The sequence below is a fragment of the Lissotriton vulgaris genome, chromosome 7, assembly GCF_964263255.1.
Source record: "Lissotriton vulgaris chromosome 7, aLisVul1.2, whole genome shotgun sequence".
Lineage (NCBI taxonomy): Eukaryota > Metazoa > Chordata > Amphibia > Caudata > Salamandridae > Lissotriton > Lissotriton vulgaris.
The window spans coordinates 1,648,776,386-1,648,791,567 of record NC_141695.1 but is presented as its reverse complement, the minus strand read 5'-3'; the positions used below and the strand labels follow the sequence as shown (position 1 = coordinate 1,648,791,567).

At 43.8% G+C, this 15,182-nt stretch overlaps 1 protein-coding gene and 1 pseudogene across 1 annotated transcript in view; one reads left to right on the top strand and one right to left on the bottom strand.

Moving 5' to 3' along the window:
• The window catches only part of LOC147706203 (opsin-5-like), a 419,843-nt gene that overhangs the window by 191,659 nt on the left and 213,002 nt on the right, over window positions 1-15,182 (top strand). The window contains exon 2 of the mRNA XM_086929045.1: window positions 8,112-8,199. Within this exon, the coding sequence (XP_086785171.1) occupies window positions 8,112-8,199 (88 nt within the window). The remainder of the gene's footprint in view (window positions 1-8,111; window positions 8,200-15,182) is intronic.
• LOC147706204 (large ribosomal subunit protein eL32 pseudogene) lies at window positions 7,230-7,705 on the bottom strand (annotated as a pseudogene).

Sequence of the window (15,182 nt, the reverse complement as noted above, 5' to 3'; positions counted from 1 at the left end):
CGCAGGTGAGGTCTTAAGTCGTGATGGTGGTCCCACTGGGTCCCGCCAATGGCCCCGGGCACCACCACTGGTCTGCAGGACCAGGGGGTAGGGTGAAGGCACATCCCAGAAGGGAAACCCATTGCCATTTTGATGGTGGGGATCAGGCGAGTTGCGGGATATGCGTGGGTCAAGAATGTAAGGTACTTGACTATCCATCTCCTTTAAGGGTTCACAGTGTCTCAGCAGCTGATGATGGCGACTGGCACTGACTGTGCCAGAGAAATGCCCAGTGGAGGCCAGGCCAACTCTATAGCTCCATAGGTCGCGCTCACCATGATCCGCGGCCAAGCCATGCCCCAATGTGAGACTTCTTCTTCATCAAAACACTGTGACCCAGAGCAAAGAGAAAGGAAAAACGTCAGAAAGGAAGGGAAAGAGAAAGGCAGGAAAACAGTGACAAAGAGAGACATTAAGGATGAAAAGGTACCTGCAAGAGTGAGATAAAAACGGAGAAATTGTAGGCTATTGGAAGAGAGAAGCTTGAGGTGCAATCAAAACTTGACAGTCTTGATGTTCAGCAATCCCGGCATCCCGCAGCGCCTCTTTGAGCCCCAGGACCTTTTTTGTACAGCTTAAGCAATAAAAAAGCAAAATACATGCCCAAGCCTTATGATTTGCGAATTTGCCATTCGCAATTTTGATCAAGGACTTAAAAAAGCGCAATCGAAAATGCCGCGGGCAAACTGATGACCGCGGTGCAAATCCCGGCACTTAGTAGAAATCAACGCACAGAGTGATCTTTGTTGAATATGCATCTCGCTAGTTAAACTCTTAACGAGGCACTCTTAAAAGTAAACTATCGTTGAAAAACGCTTGCTCTGCAACAATTCCACTCAAATGCAGTATAACGTGCTGACACGACAGTTTGTTATGAAACACCACTTTACAGAAAGTCGATAAATGTCAACATTGTGAAAAAGCCAAATGAGGTTGGAAAAATACAGTGACACAAAATCGAACACGAAGTAATATTTGCCAGTCCTTTGTACTATAACACGTGCTCGTTGACATCTTCTTTCCTTCATTTTATTATTCGTTACAATTGGAATTGACTAGGAATTAGGGCGGGCCGGAAAATATGGGACGGGGACACCAACCCCCTATGACAGGACTCGAACTTCCCATTCGAACAATCATGATGTTTTTCCTAGCTGCAAGTGCTGTGAAGTTACTTTAAGGCAATGCCAGCAGTGTACCAAACTCCTTAATGAATATATGATAAACATATTGGATATAGTTCAAATTCAGCTCAGAGCTGTTCCTGAGCAGATTTTACCTTAGATACTTTAGAAGTACCACTCGAAATGTGTGAGTTGTTTGTCTTTCCACGTTTACCGAGTTCGTGGAAAATGAAATACAGTACCAATTAGTTTGGACAAGTGGTATTGTTCTCATAGTTTTGTAAGCAACAAAGAAGTGCAACACATTCATTCTTAATTGTTAATAGTTTTAAAATGTCAACACTTGAAGCTGTTAGGTTCTAATGGCAGTCCCATTTGCAAAGATACCAAATACACTCTCATATCAGGCAGTGCAACATGCAAAAGCTTCATCAATATTGTGTTTTTGGGCGCCATCTTGCCCTCTGCCATGTGTGCATTTTTAACAGACATGGACATCCTGGTCAGCAACTGCATAAATGTGGACATCGGCTCCTCTCACTGAGCTATATCTGATAACTCTATCCCCAAACGATTTGCAAAAGACACACAATTGATGGACGGAATGCAGAACAAATCAAAACATTCACCCCCAGTGAAGAGATCTGGGTTGAATCCATCATTCTTTTGCTCACCATGCCAACCCAGTTTGGACCTGGCCATACGCAAATCAGTCTTGATCCTGTGCCTCATGGGAAAAGTCCAGCCTGAACTGTCAAGCTGGGTGCTCCGTGGACCGGAAACAAGCATTATATGAACCGGTTTCAGGGTTCACTCCTCTTCAGTCAGGATAGCTTGATTCCAGTGGCACAGTGAGCCCAGGACACACGTCTAGGCATACCTGGCGCACTTAGGGTGAGAAAGCAAAAGACACACAATTGGTGGATGGAATGCAGAACAAATCAAGAGATTTGGGTTAAGTCCATCATTCTTTTGCCAAGTCCTTTTCAAACTTGTTTAAATCACGAAAAAAAAACTGTTGTTAGATGCCGTGATCAAGCAGCGGCTGCTGCGAAACGCGTCGGATTTGTTTGTCTTGTTAGAGTGACTGATGGAAATGGAATGAAAATATAAATAAAAAGAAAACTTGACGAAGCGATTCCTTTTGGTGAGTGCAACCCGTCTTTCTGGGCTTCCAGAAGTGTGCCAAAATATTTTAACGGCGTGGTCCTGCCGTTGGAAACCGCACCGCAAAGAGATCGCTGGTTATGCAGGGGAATTGGACTAAAAACGCTATATATATATATATATATATATATATATATATATATATATATATATATATATATATATATATATATATATATATATATATATATATATATATATATATATATATATATATATATATATATATATATATATATATATATTTCCCCAAAGATGCTCAGATGTGAGGCCGCACTCCATTTGCAGGAAAGTTTCCAAAACCTTTATTTAAAAACATGCAGCTTCTCATCCCGATGCGTAATCCCTTGACCTGACGCGTTTCGAAGCATTCTCGCTTCTCATCAGAGGCCACATGTCAGGAAAACAGTTCATTGCCACTATATTTCCCTTGCTTATTATTTCAATTTTGATTTGGCCTCAGGTGTGCCCCCATTATCACTTTCCAACAATGCATGCTGGGAAATGTAGTACAAATTATGCACTTCATACCCACCAGTGGGTTCAATTACTGCATGTAAGTTCGGGATAAATTAATAGCCCTCCAGTGGGCTCCCGGATAAAACTCTGCATGTTTGAATGTTCAGCCTGCTGCGCCATTGCATAAGAGGATATTTACCTCTCATGCGGTCCTTTGATTTGAATCCTGGCGGTTCGATCCCTCCGCGGCCGGAGCCACCGTGATACCATATTTCGCTGAAGATGCTCAGATGTAATGCCGCACTCCATTCGCAGGAAATTTTCCAAAACCTTTATTTCAAAACATGCAGCTTATCATCCCGATACTTAATACCTTGGCCTGATGAGTTTCGAAGCATTCTCGCTTCTCATCAGAGGCCACATGTCAGGAAAACAGTTAATTGCCACTACATTTCCCTCGCTTCTTATTTCAATTTTGATTGGACTCAGGTGTGCCCCCATTATCGCTTTCCAACAATGCATGCTGGGAAATGTAGTAAAAATTACGCACTTCATACCCTCCAGTGGGTTCAATTATTACATGTAAGTTCGGGGTAGGGTATTTTTAGTACAATATTTAAAATTCGCCATTTGCGCTGGGGTTGCGAATCCCACAGAAATGTATAAAACAATTAATTGAGGCCCCCGGGTGGGCCAGGTCCCGGGAGCATTGCCCAAAAATATTAGCAGTCCCGTGGGGGCCCCCGCAGCCCCGGGAACCGCCACCTCTCTGGGGCTTATTAAAATGTATGCAGGGGCACAACAGCCCTCCGCAGCCCCAGAGACCGCCACCTCCCCAGGGCTTTGATACTAAACTGTGGGGGGCACGCAGCCCACCTCGCAGCCCCAGGGACCGCATCCTCTCCGGGGCTATTTTGTTTATTTTTAAAAGGTGTGTGGGGGGCTCAAGCCCCACCACACGCCCCGGGGACCACCACCTCCCACGGGCACTCTATATTTAAATTTGGGGGTCTGTTACTGACCTGGTTGGGAAGTTGTCCCCCAGTGACCCTTTGGATTCAAGGGGACTAAATCCCCCAACTTAAAACGCACCAGGGGCCGCAATTGCACACTTTTCACATCAGGCCCCACCCCCTCCCTTCACCACTGTGCAAACAGGCCTTCTGTCATGTTTTAAGTTGGGGGGTTACGTGCCCTTGAATCCTGAGGGTCCCTGGGGGTCAACTAGCCCACCAGGTACCTCCAGTAAGTGCCACAGAGCTGCGTAGCAGAGTGGTGTAACAAGGGGCGTGGCCGTGGACCACCTCTCTGCCTGTGGCACTTACTGGAGGTCCCTGGTGGGCTATTTGGCCACCAGGGACCCTCAGGATTCAAGGGGACTTAATTATAGTTAGAAATTAGCATTAATAAAACCATTGAAATGCACTGAAAAAACCATAGGTTTCAGGCACATTATAGTTAGAAATTAGCATTTTAAAAAACCTTTAACATTCACTGAAAAAAACATAGGTTTCAGGGACGTTATAGTTAGTTGGACATTTCACTCATACAAAATCAGAGAAATTTGGCTGTTAAAGTTAGTTCAGCTAACTATAACTTGCGCCCCCGCAATGCACTGCTGTTGACGTCACCTATTACATCACTCTTGACATGGTCAGTGACATCACTGATAACATCACTGATAACATCTCAAATGACATCACTGATGATATCACTGATGGCATCATCCATGTGAAAATATGATGCACCGCCTCACACTCTAATGTAACCTTTGATACACCCACGTAAAATATAGACGACCATTTTCGAAACCATCGATACACCAATACCAGTTACTACATACACACTCATTGTTTCACAGGTCTACACACACATCCACTCATTCATCCATAAAATCACTCATACATGCAGCCACTCATCAATACAAAACTATCATATGCACTCATACACCTGTACAGACACTCACCCACCAAAACTCTTCCATGGAGTTATCCACACACCTAGACAGTCATGCAAGGAATCAATAACACTCCCATTTACTCACCTATACAGTTATACACACACCACTTCATTTATTCTTACAGATACTAATGCATACTTACTCTCTTATACAATCACTGATACAATTACTCACTCATCCATACAGCCACTCTCACAATCACTGACTCTTACGTATAGATATTTATATACTCTAACTCTCACATACACTACCTTTTACATATGTAGTTACTTGGACATGTACCACCTAGACATCCATTCACTCACCAACACACCCATAAACACACTCACCTACCCATGCAGCTGTTTCCACATGCACTGTCGAACCCATACACCCAGTGAATCAACCACTCACACATCAATGCACAGAGTCACACACCTCCCACCCACCCACACACACACCCAGTCTCCCATACAAATACTCAGGCAACCAATCAATAACCCATATAGACACTCATGTAGCTACTGACCAACCCATGCAGCTGATTACACAACAACAGACAGACTGATACAGACATTCACACAGTTTAGTCACTAACCCATGCATTCAGTAAGTCACATGTAATCACTCACATATACAGTCAGTCACTCACATACTCAATCCTTCATCCAGACACTTATACACCCACTCATTTTTCAATACACCTTGGAATATATATAAAACATATTTAAACTTTACAGAAACACACAGTCACTGGATGATGTCATCAGTGATGTCTTTGAGATGTCATCAGTGATGTCACTGACCATGTCATGAATGATATAATATGTGACGTCATCAGCAGTGCATTGCGGGGGCGCGAGTTACAGTCGTTATAATGACCACGTTGTAACAACATGTGGGTTGACGGTTTTGTGGTCAGGGTTGTTTACCATCTATTGGTTTTGTAGCACACCGGCCCAGTGTACCTGTGATACACAGACTGTAACAGTGCACCAGTCTATTGTGAAACTGATGTTCAAACCCCCAGGTCTTCAGTTGAGCCAAAAGACTGCGTTTCATCACATACAGCTTCACACTTATCACATTTTGTACATAGATTGATTGATCTATATGGCCTCATTCAAAGTAGGGCTGGTGGACCAATATTTGGCCGAGTGTCAGAGCTAATTATGTCCACTACGTGGCTGGACTTCTGCCCACCTTGGGCCTCATTTATGAAAAGTGACGCATCGCTGCGTGAAAACAGCGATGCGTCACTTTTCATTGCGCACTCCTTGCGACACCAATGATGCGTCATATTTAATGTATGTCGCATCATTTCGCAAGGACTTACAGATACGTCAGTATTTCTGACGCATCTGTAAGCGCAAAAGTGACGCATTGCTGGAGTGTGTCACAAAAGTGACGCAACTCCAGCAATGTGTCCTTTCACATGGGGAAAGCCCCATGTGAAAGGGCTTGCGTCAGTCTTACGCCTGCTGTGAGGCAGGCGCAAGATTTTGACGCAACAGCATCCTAAAAGTGACGCAGTGAAATCTCTTAGATTTCACTGCGTCACTATTACGAGGCTTTTTGCGGGGGAACGCCCCCTCTGCATACATTATCTCTGATGCAGGTATAATGTGGCGCAAGGGTTTAAAAAGTGACGCATCTACCTAGATGCGTCACTTTTTAAATATGACGCAACAAGGCGCATTTTTTACGCCGCTGGTGCGTCACAAAAAGTGACGCACCGGCAGCGCAAAACTGAGGCAAGGCCTCATAAATAAGGGCCCTTATTTAGAGATCTCTGCCAGCCCTGTGCATATCGGAGCAATCAGAGGAGTTGCGGCCTCGATGGATTTTCTGAAGGAACTGAAAGTTTGCTGAGTAGCCTCCATCTTTCAGGCAGCCGCTCGGCAAACTTTTTTGATTTTCAAAAACAAACTCTGAAAGCCGGAGTTTGTTTTTGAAAAACAAAAAACGAATATTTCTAACTAACACCCTGGAAGTTTTCAGCCAGGGCGTGGTGGGTCATTTGAAATTTTTTTTGGGACCCTGGCAGACATGAACTAAAAAGAAATGCATACCATCTACTCTCAATCGGGTGGATAGTCCGATGTGCCGACGCCCTTGGCCCCAACTCACTTGGGCGAGTACTGTAGGGTTTCCACCAGCTGGCAGGGTCTCCACTGTCAGAAACATGACCATTTGCTCGAATCTAAATAGAGTGGGTGGACCATCAGTTTGGCAGCCAAGGTACTCCTCCAAGTGTGTCCACCATGTCGGTGGCAGAGGACCCGGTCCACCAACATCTAAGCCAAGCCCCAGCCAAACTTTCACTCAAACACACATTTAAGAATTGACCATTTTGTGAGACTGTTCCAGCAATGAGCGGAATGCTCCTCCTACCTGGAAATGCATAAAGGAAAGAACAGGATTCATGCAGGCACCAATAGTAACCAAATAAAATAAATACACATAATTTGCTGTTCCTGGTAATTGTATGCAAATTTGCAAATAACAGCCGCAAAGAAAGAGCAGTCTACTCGTTCTCCTCGCTGCGCAGTCTGGCGTTTGGATTTGTTAGTTTGATGGCGAGCTGGGCGGCCCTCTCTACAATGGTCTTGCGGTTTTTGGATGAAACATTGTGGGCGATCTCAGCACAGAAGGACTTGTTACTCATCATTAGCACCTCCAGCTCCTTCACTTTGTGTACCAGAAACTTTCGGAAGCCTGAGGGTAACATGTGCTTGGTCCTTTTATCACTACCATAACCAATGTTGGGCATCAGGATCTGGCCCTTAAACCTCCTGCGCACTCTGTTATCAATACCTCCTGGTTTGCGCCAGTTACGCTTAATCTTGACATAATGATCAGACTGGTGATGAATGAACATTTTGGTTCTTTTCTTAAGAATCTTCGGTTTGACAAGAGGTCTTAGGGCAGCCATGATTGCGGCTCAAAAATGTCCGCCTGCTCCGCAGAGAGGCCAAAGAAAGATAATTGTATGTATATCTGTCTGCTGCTATTCTTTTGCGACCACTCAGTCAGTAGATACGTCTTTCATGCCACACTGACAGCTTTGTGTCCTTCAGGGAGGTAGGTAGGTAGAAAACAAGTTTATTTGGTTCAGGAAGTGTTCCTTGAAAAAGTGCATTGACTGCCCAGGCACGTGAGAGGAGCACAGACATGATGTGGCCTCAGATTCTACAAGAAGGACCACATGTTTTTAATTTCCTTGATTGCTTATGGCCAAGCCCTTCACCGCCCTAACCAGTCAAGACCACTTCACTGTGAAAAATGATTTCATTTTTTTTAATTTTAAAAATGTGATTTCCCTATTTAACCAATTTCTCTAAAAGCCATGTTAATTCGTGCATGCCTTTTATATTTTGCAGATGGGAAATGCTTCTGATTACACCGAATTTATTTCAACTATATCGAAGAAAGATGACATTATCCTGGGAACTGTGTATTCTTTGTTTGGTAAGAAAGCATCGACTTTAATTTCCCAACTGAAACATTCTGGTAATGAGAAAAAATTACATCAGGATTTCTTAGTTATGTGCTCTCAGCTGGAAAAATTCAAATTCTTCTGTTTTTGTTCCAGCGAACCAATTATTCTTCAGTTTTTAAAGACATACAGTAGGCTTAGCAAATGGAAATTAATTCTTTCCTCGTGACTTGTATGTTTAATGGATGAACACACATATCCTGTTGTTGCTGTCATAACCAGGCCGCCGGCATTTTAGGGACAAGTATTTGCAATTTCTGGGTTTTGGATGCCTGGTTTCTGCAACGAATATTTAGTTCAGTTTTTTGCACTAGTGCAAGCTTAAAATCTCAGTGTATGGGCCCTACAGGCTTGCTATGGCATCTGTACTCACCAGGGCCAACTGGGCCCCAGAAGCAGCCCAGGCAAAAACAAGCATTTGCAATGCAATAGGGCGTGCATTCCTTTTATTTATCTGTTTTGATCATTAACACATAAATAAAAGGCATTGGGGCTAGGACCAGATGCACGACCATCAAGCTTAGCGAGTTGCAAATTGCACAAAATTGCGACTCGCAATTTGCGACTTGCTAAACTTAATGTACAGCAGTGTCGAGACACTGTTTACGATTCCCAAAGGGGTCGCAAATTGCATGCTTCATGAATAATAATGAGGCTGTCGCTATTTGTCACCCCATTGGAAATGGCTAGCACTCCCAGGGATGGTGGCCTGCTGGGCTCAGCAGACCATCATGTCTGTGACTGCTTTATTTCAATAAAACAGTTTTTTTTAAATGCAGGAAAATGGGCTGCAGTTAAAAAATAAAAATGAAACTTTTCAGTTTCATTTTTTAAGGGCAGGCAGTGGTCCTGGGACCACTGCCTGCTCTTAAAAATATTTGCAAACCCATTCAAAAGATGAAGGGGTCCCCTGTGGACCCCTTCCCGTTTGCGAGTGGCTTACAACCCTTTTGACAAGGTGTGGAAAACCCTGTGGTCGCAAAACAATGGTACATGGCAATTGCACTCGCTATCAGGAAGGGACGCCCTTGGCACACCCCTTCCTAATACCGAGTCGCAAACCTCATTTTTCAAATTGTTAAAATTTACTGATTTGCAAAATGAGGTTTGTACATGGCCCTAAAATGAAATCGCAAACAGGCCGATTGCCCATTTGCGACAGCAATTTAGGGTCATACAACTAGCCCATTGTCATTTACAATGCCAAAAGCTCAAACTCTTGTAAATGAGAGACCTATTGCATTTCAAAGAAGCAGCCGCAATTGTCCCAGACTGCCTGGAAAGTGACACAAGCCAATGACAAATATCGGTGGAGAATGGGCGGAGCTTCAAGTCCATTCTTGAATGCAGCATGCCTCGCAGAGCAGCAAATGCGCTGCCCAGGCTCGACCTAAAAAAATATCAGCCACACTTGCATCACGTGAACGAACGTGGACGACGCTCTGCATTCTTTTTTTTCGGGGCGGGGGGGGGGGGGGGGGGGGGGGTCGAAATAGCTGCTCGTAAAAAACAATAGGACACTGAAAACTTTAGGCCTCGTTATGCATTTTATAGCCCATATTTCAAATATATTGAAAAGAAAGCAGTAGGTCTAGCAGGCAGTTTGGAAGTGAAGAATCCACCAAGGTACATGGGAGCAGCATTGCATTTCTCCACAACAGGAAAGCATGTCTGACATGCATGTCAGAAATCTGTGCCCCCAAAACAAAACACCATGGGGCAGATTTACAAGGCACTTGCACCTCTTTTGCGCCACTTTTCCCATGGTAAAAGTGACCCAAAAGTGGCGCAAGTGGCTTGTAAATCTGCCCCCATATCTGTACCTAACAGGCTAATATATTTCTGCCACAGGAGAAACAGGGCCAGAGAGTTAAACACCCCTTGCCAAGAGAAATAAACACATTTTAAAGTAAGGTGCCAGCCCACTATGCCTCTTGTTATGCCTGTGCATTCAGTTTCCTCCCACAACTTCACCACTTGAATGCCATCAAACATGGTGGAATCATGTGCAAGTGGAGGTCCGAAATAGATGAACTGCTCAACATAGTTCAGAGTGCTTATCATTATGCTACTAGTACTCTGATGAAAGGGTGCCCGTCGCCAAGGCTGCTGTAAAGCTTTGTCAAGATTTTGGTCAATGATGTCAGCCTGATAATGGTGAAAGTCGCTCCCCTATTGGTGCTTTATTTAAAGCATGCATTGACGTCACAGTTTCTGTTTAAAGACTTGATAGTTTCCAGACAGCCCTGCATGTAAAACGCATTGCTATATATGTATATATTACCATATTAACATATATGTAAAAAAAAAGTACATTGCCTCAATAGTTTTAATATTTTTACTGCCCCTCTAGTAACACACGTTATGCCATGCCATGGCATGATTTACACACAGGCTAAATAGAGGTCATGGCATGAATGTGTTTTAGATAGATAGTAAGATCAGAAATGCAACTCTGGCAGCTGGCGTCTGCAGTAATCTGAAGGGCACAATCAGGACAAGGCAGGTTCATATTTCTAATGTCACTAAATTACGTGCCTTTAAGTTGATCATTAGTGACATATTTGACAGTGCTTAGAAACAGCTAAAGTCTGATAGCATTTGCTATATTAAACACAAGTTATTATTACATGCACTGTGCTATGTACACCAAGCTTACCCACTGCACTTCCTTTAAAGTAAACCTCGAATGTATGCCCATTTATGATTGGATGCTTGTTTAAAGGGCACATTGCCATGAAGTACAGAGCTTCAGGTCAACAAGTCTCTATGGGGTTTGTCATTTGGTGTCCCCTATCATTGCAAACCTCTCCTAAACTGCTTTTCTCTTTGTTTACAAGTATCTCTTCATTCCCCAAAGGCTCCCCTAAATAACTGGCTGAAAGTTACCCTACCGGTGATTATGATATGAACACATCTCACAAAATGTAGCTCTGGTCAACATGCCTTTACCAGTGGGCACCATTTCAACTTTAAAAAAATGCAAGGGATCAGCTTGAACCAATGCAGGGATTACATGTTGTCACAGGCAGAAGAACTAAGCCAACACACCTGGCTTTTTCCAGTGAAATGCTTTGGTGAAATGAGAATGTAGGTGGGTTTTGTGTCAGGTTGTGATTTCAAAGAAGGCACTGACATGTGTTGGTAGTCGCAGCAAAGAGGGAATGACCTTTGAGACCGAGCTTCCTTGTGTACTCCTGGGCACGTATAGTGCATGCAGAAAGGAAGTGTGACAAAGCATCTGTGCTTTTTCAAAATCAAGCTGCACATTTAATGAGACAGAAGGAACATTCAGGAAGAGTGTCATATTTAGAAAAGGTCAGCAATATTGCAGCACAATCTTATTGTTTTACCTTTAATCTGGCACTGCCAGAGTTTCCTAACAGGAATTCTGCACTTGCCAGGGAAAGGTGTGCTCCCTTCTTAGCGTTACACTTACTACGAATAGAGCTAGTACCCCTCAAAGAGTTTAAAGGGATAGTGCGTTTAAAGGGACAGTGCCTTCACTTCCTGGCAGATCTACTGCCATTTAATGAGACAGCAAAGGCATCTAGAAGAGGGGCTATGGCTCGACTGGTCAATATATATGCAGGCCATCAGGGCTGCTTCATATTGTAACTCGACAGCTCCATCACTTCTCAGCAAAGGGGACAATTCTAATAGGGCTGTTGCTGAACCTCCAGCATTACTGTTAGTGATATATAGAGGGGACTCTGCAAAAAAGACTGAAGTTTGAATTGGGGTGAAATCCGACCTCCTCTTCTTGACTCCTGTCCAGTTGTCTGGGATTATGGCAAGAGAGGGTACTCCACAATGATGATGAAGTATCTCTCTGCTAAACCGAAGGTCCGCCCGACTCATTTAGAGATGGGTGGACCTTCAGTATTTCGATAACAAAGATCACTCTGTCTTCACCACAGACAAACATTGCCATACATATTTCGAGTGGGGGACAAAAAGGCACGTTTTTACAGTTTACCGCCGCCAGGAAAAAATCTGTTGGTGCGGGACAGTGAAAAAGGAAAAAATGACCCCACACCACTGACGAGTGAATCATTTTTTTTGTGTGTGTTTTTGAACAAAATTTCCGTTTTGGATTTGGTTTTTTAAAAAAAAAATTAAAAAAAATTGCTTCATGTTCACAGAGCCATCCAACAAGCTTTCAATGCATTTTCAGGAACCACCAAGATGGCGGTTCCTGGCAATAAAAGAGATGCCTCTTGGCCAGTAGACATCTCTAAATTTGGTCGGTGAAGCACCCTCAATATGGTGGGAGTAAAAGTACCCAATCATGGTGACAGTACTTTATCCATCCACCAAAGCCTAATTCAGGCCCTTGCTATGGTGTACATATAGCACTTCTCCCTCGCATAAAAGATGCAACATAGGCAACACACAGACCAGGTAGCAGTGATGTACATTTTTTACAGACACAGTACAGGTACAACAAATTCTGCTGGATTCGTTTACCTCTACTCAACGGCTATTGCACAGAGATCAGTGGTTCAAGCTCATAATATTATAGCATATGTGTGTGTTAGTGCTTATGCATGCAGAATGAACAGAAAAGGGTGCAATTTGCAGTTACATGACAGATAAAAGCACTTTCAGGGACTGTCCATTAATTTTGTACTTATCAAATTTTGGAATCTTCTGATCTGCCCTATAACACAGCGCTTTCTCTAAGCTCACCGAAACACCTATTTCTGGCAGTAGTGCAAGAAAGGCAAACAGACCATTTAACTGCTGTTGAGATAGTAAAATGCAGCAATTGTCAGGGTTCAATGGCTATGCAGGGCTCTGGGCTCCTGTACCACTGCACCTGCTGCACCAATGCTAGCTACGTCCCCAGCCGCGGTCGGTAGTAGGAGTTCCTGCAGGGCGGTGAGGTGGGGAGGGGGTGGGGCAGGGTGGGGGTAGTAATGTATGGATTACGGAGTTTAACAGGTAAGTAAACATATAAAAAAATAAAACGATTTTTTTTGCGTGCACTGCAGGAACTCCTACTACCGACCGCGGCTGTACGTCCCTGATTTCAGTAAGTTTCTACAGCCCATCCTGGTAGCGCCTCATGCCTCAGCTTCATTTCAATAGGCAGCTACAGCTGTGCCTCATGGCGAGCAGGAGACCAAAGCTCCATAGGCTCTGGCAGGGAGCTACATGAGCATGTCCGCCCCTAAGGTCATTTATTAGGTTTCACTTACACAGCGCTGTTCTTGCTAAATCTCTTCTAGTCAAACAAAAAAGAATCTTAAAAAGGGATAATAACCCGACCAATACTTACCTGAACTTACCATTAGTTGATACCAAAATCGTCCTAAATTCATGCTTCTGATTGCCCAGCACATCATCTGCTTTCACTTTCTGGTCTGCTTTGCCGTCCATGCCGTGGAGCTTGGCCAAAGTACAGTGTATGGTCACTGGTTACTGGCCAGCGCCCCTCTACTTGGCTACCACTCTAAAGGTACTTTTTCTCATTTCCCATCGTGCACTCCATACAAGTACATCTTTTTACATGCACTTTTGGAGTTTATCGCCCCCCAGTCCCTCTCCCAAACCCCCTGCCCTCCGTCCGCTGTTCCGGTTCTGCTGTGGCTTTCTCCACTGCTGCCATCGAAGTGGTTTTAATATTGTGTAGTAGGCCTGCCCGCAGCAGGCGACAACCTTTCATCAGCGAAAACTCTTCACCCACATTGCCTCAGAGTAGCTTCAGCACAACCTGTCCTTTCTCCTTGCAAATAGTTTTTAATTCGACAGGAAGTGCAATAAAAGGCAGGCCTCAATACTGGTCATCAAGACCCCTGTCTCATAAACAGCGACATGTGTAAAAAGTAATATGCAGTATAGTTGACCAACTCAAAAGACAACTCACGTTTAAATAGTTTAAAGAAACTGATGCCTTATAGTGAAAATAGTTATCATATAGTGGCAGTTTCACAAGGGCCTTAAAGAGGGATGCTCTGCCAGAGGACACAGGGGTTGGCCTTCTGGTCTGGAATCCTAAGCAGTTTCACGTCAATAGAACCATATATCTAACATCCAAATGCGGTGCAATAGTTGTATGGGACTAGAGTATAAAAGCCAAATTATATTGTAAAAAGCATTGCCTCATAGAGGATAATAGCAGAAAATTCATGACTACATAATAACTTATATTATAGGTCGATATATTTCATATGATGATGAATACTTAATACAGCGAGTTTAAGCGTCCACAAAACGTTTGTGAAAGCCTGCTTTAAAAAAACTGCTATGGCTGTCCAAGATGGAGACAGGGTGTTCACTCAAACATGGATGATGTGTTCGAACTCCATGGAGAGTGTGGAGAAGTGAGGCTCAATGGTTAGAGCGGCAGACCCTGATGTAGAAGTCTGGCCCGGGACCGGGGTTCAGTTCCTGCCTCGGCGGGTCTTGGGCTCAATTTTCTCGGACCTGATGATTCTTGCCTCGGTGCCTATTCTAATCAAGAGTCTACTCTGCAACTCTGGGCAATAGCTTGCTTAATCTCCACAACGGCCCCAACAACGCTAAGATGCCTGGCCTCACCTTGGGGGTGCCCAGGAGTGGGCACTTCACAGGGAAAGGCCAGGAAGGGTTCCTTAGCGGTATTCGTACAAGCGCTGAGATGCCTCCGGGTAGGCATGCGCTATACAAATACGTAATTATCATTATGGTCACTATGGGCTTGACCACTAAGAGACCTCATTAGCCTGGCTATAATCTAAGAAAGGGGCATCCTTTTTTTGGAAGAGGCACGCAGTAGCACAGTTTCATAGACATAGATCGGACCAGGAAAATAAGTTGAAAGAAATCTGAGAAACAATTTTTAATTCTAGAACACAACACATGAGTATTAGAAAAACAAACGTTTTGAGAAATGCAACAGACATTTTGTGACTTTGTAAAAAAGAGGGCTACATATTTTGAAATCGGGAAAATGGTTAAAAAAGAGAGA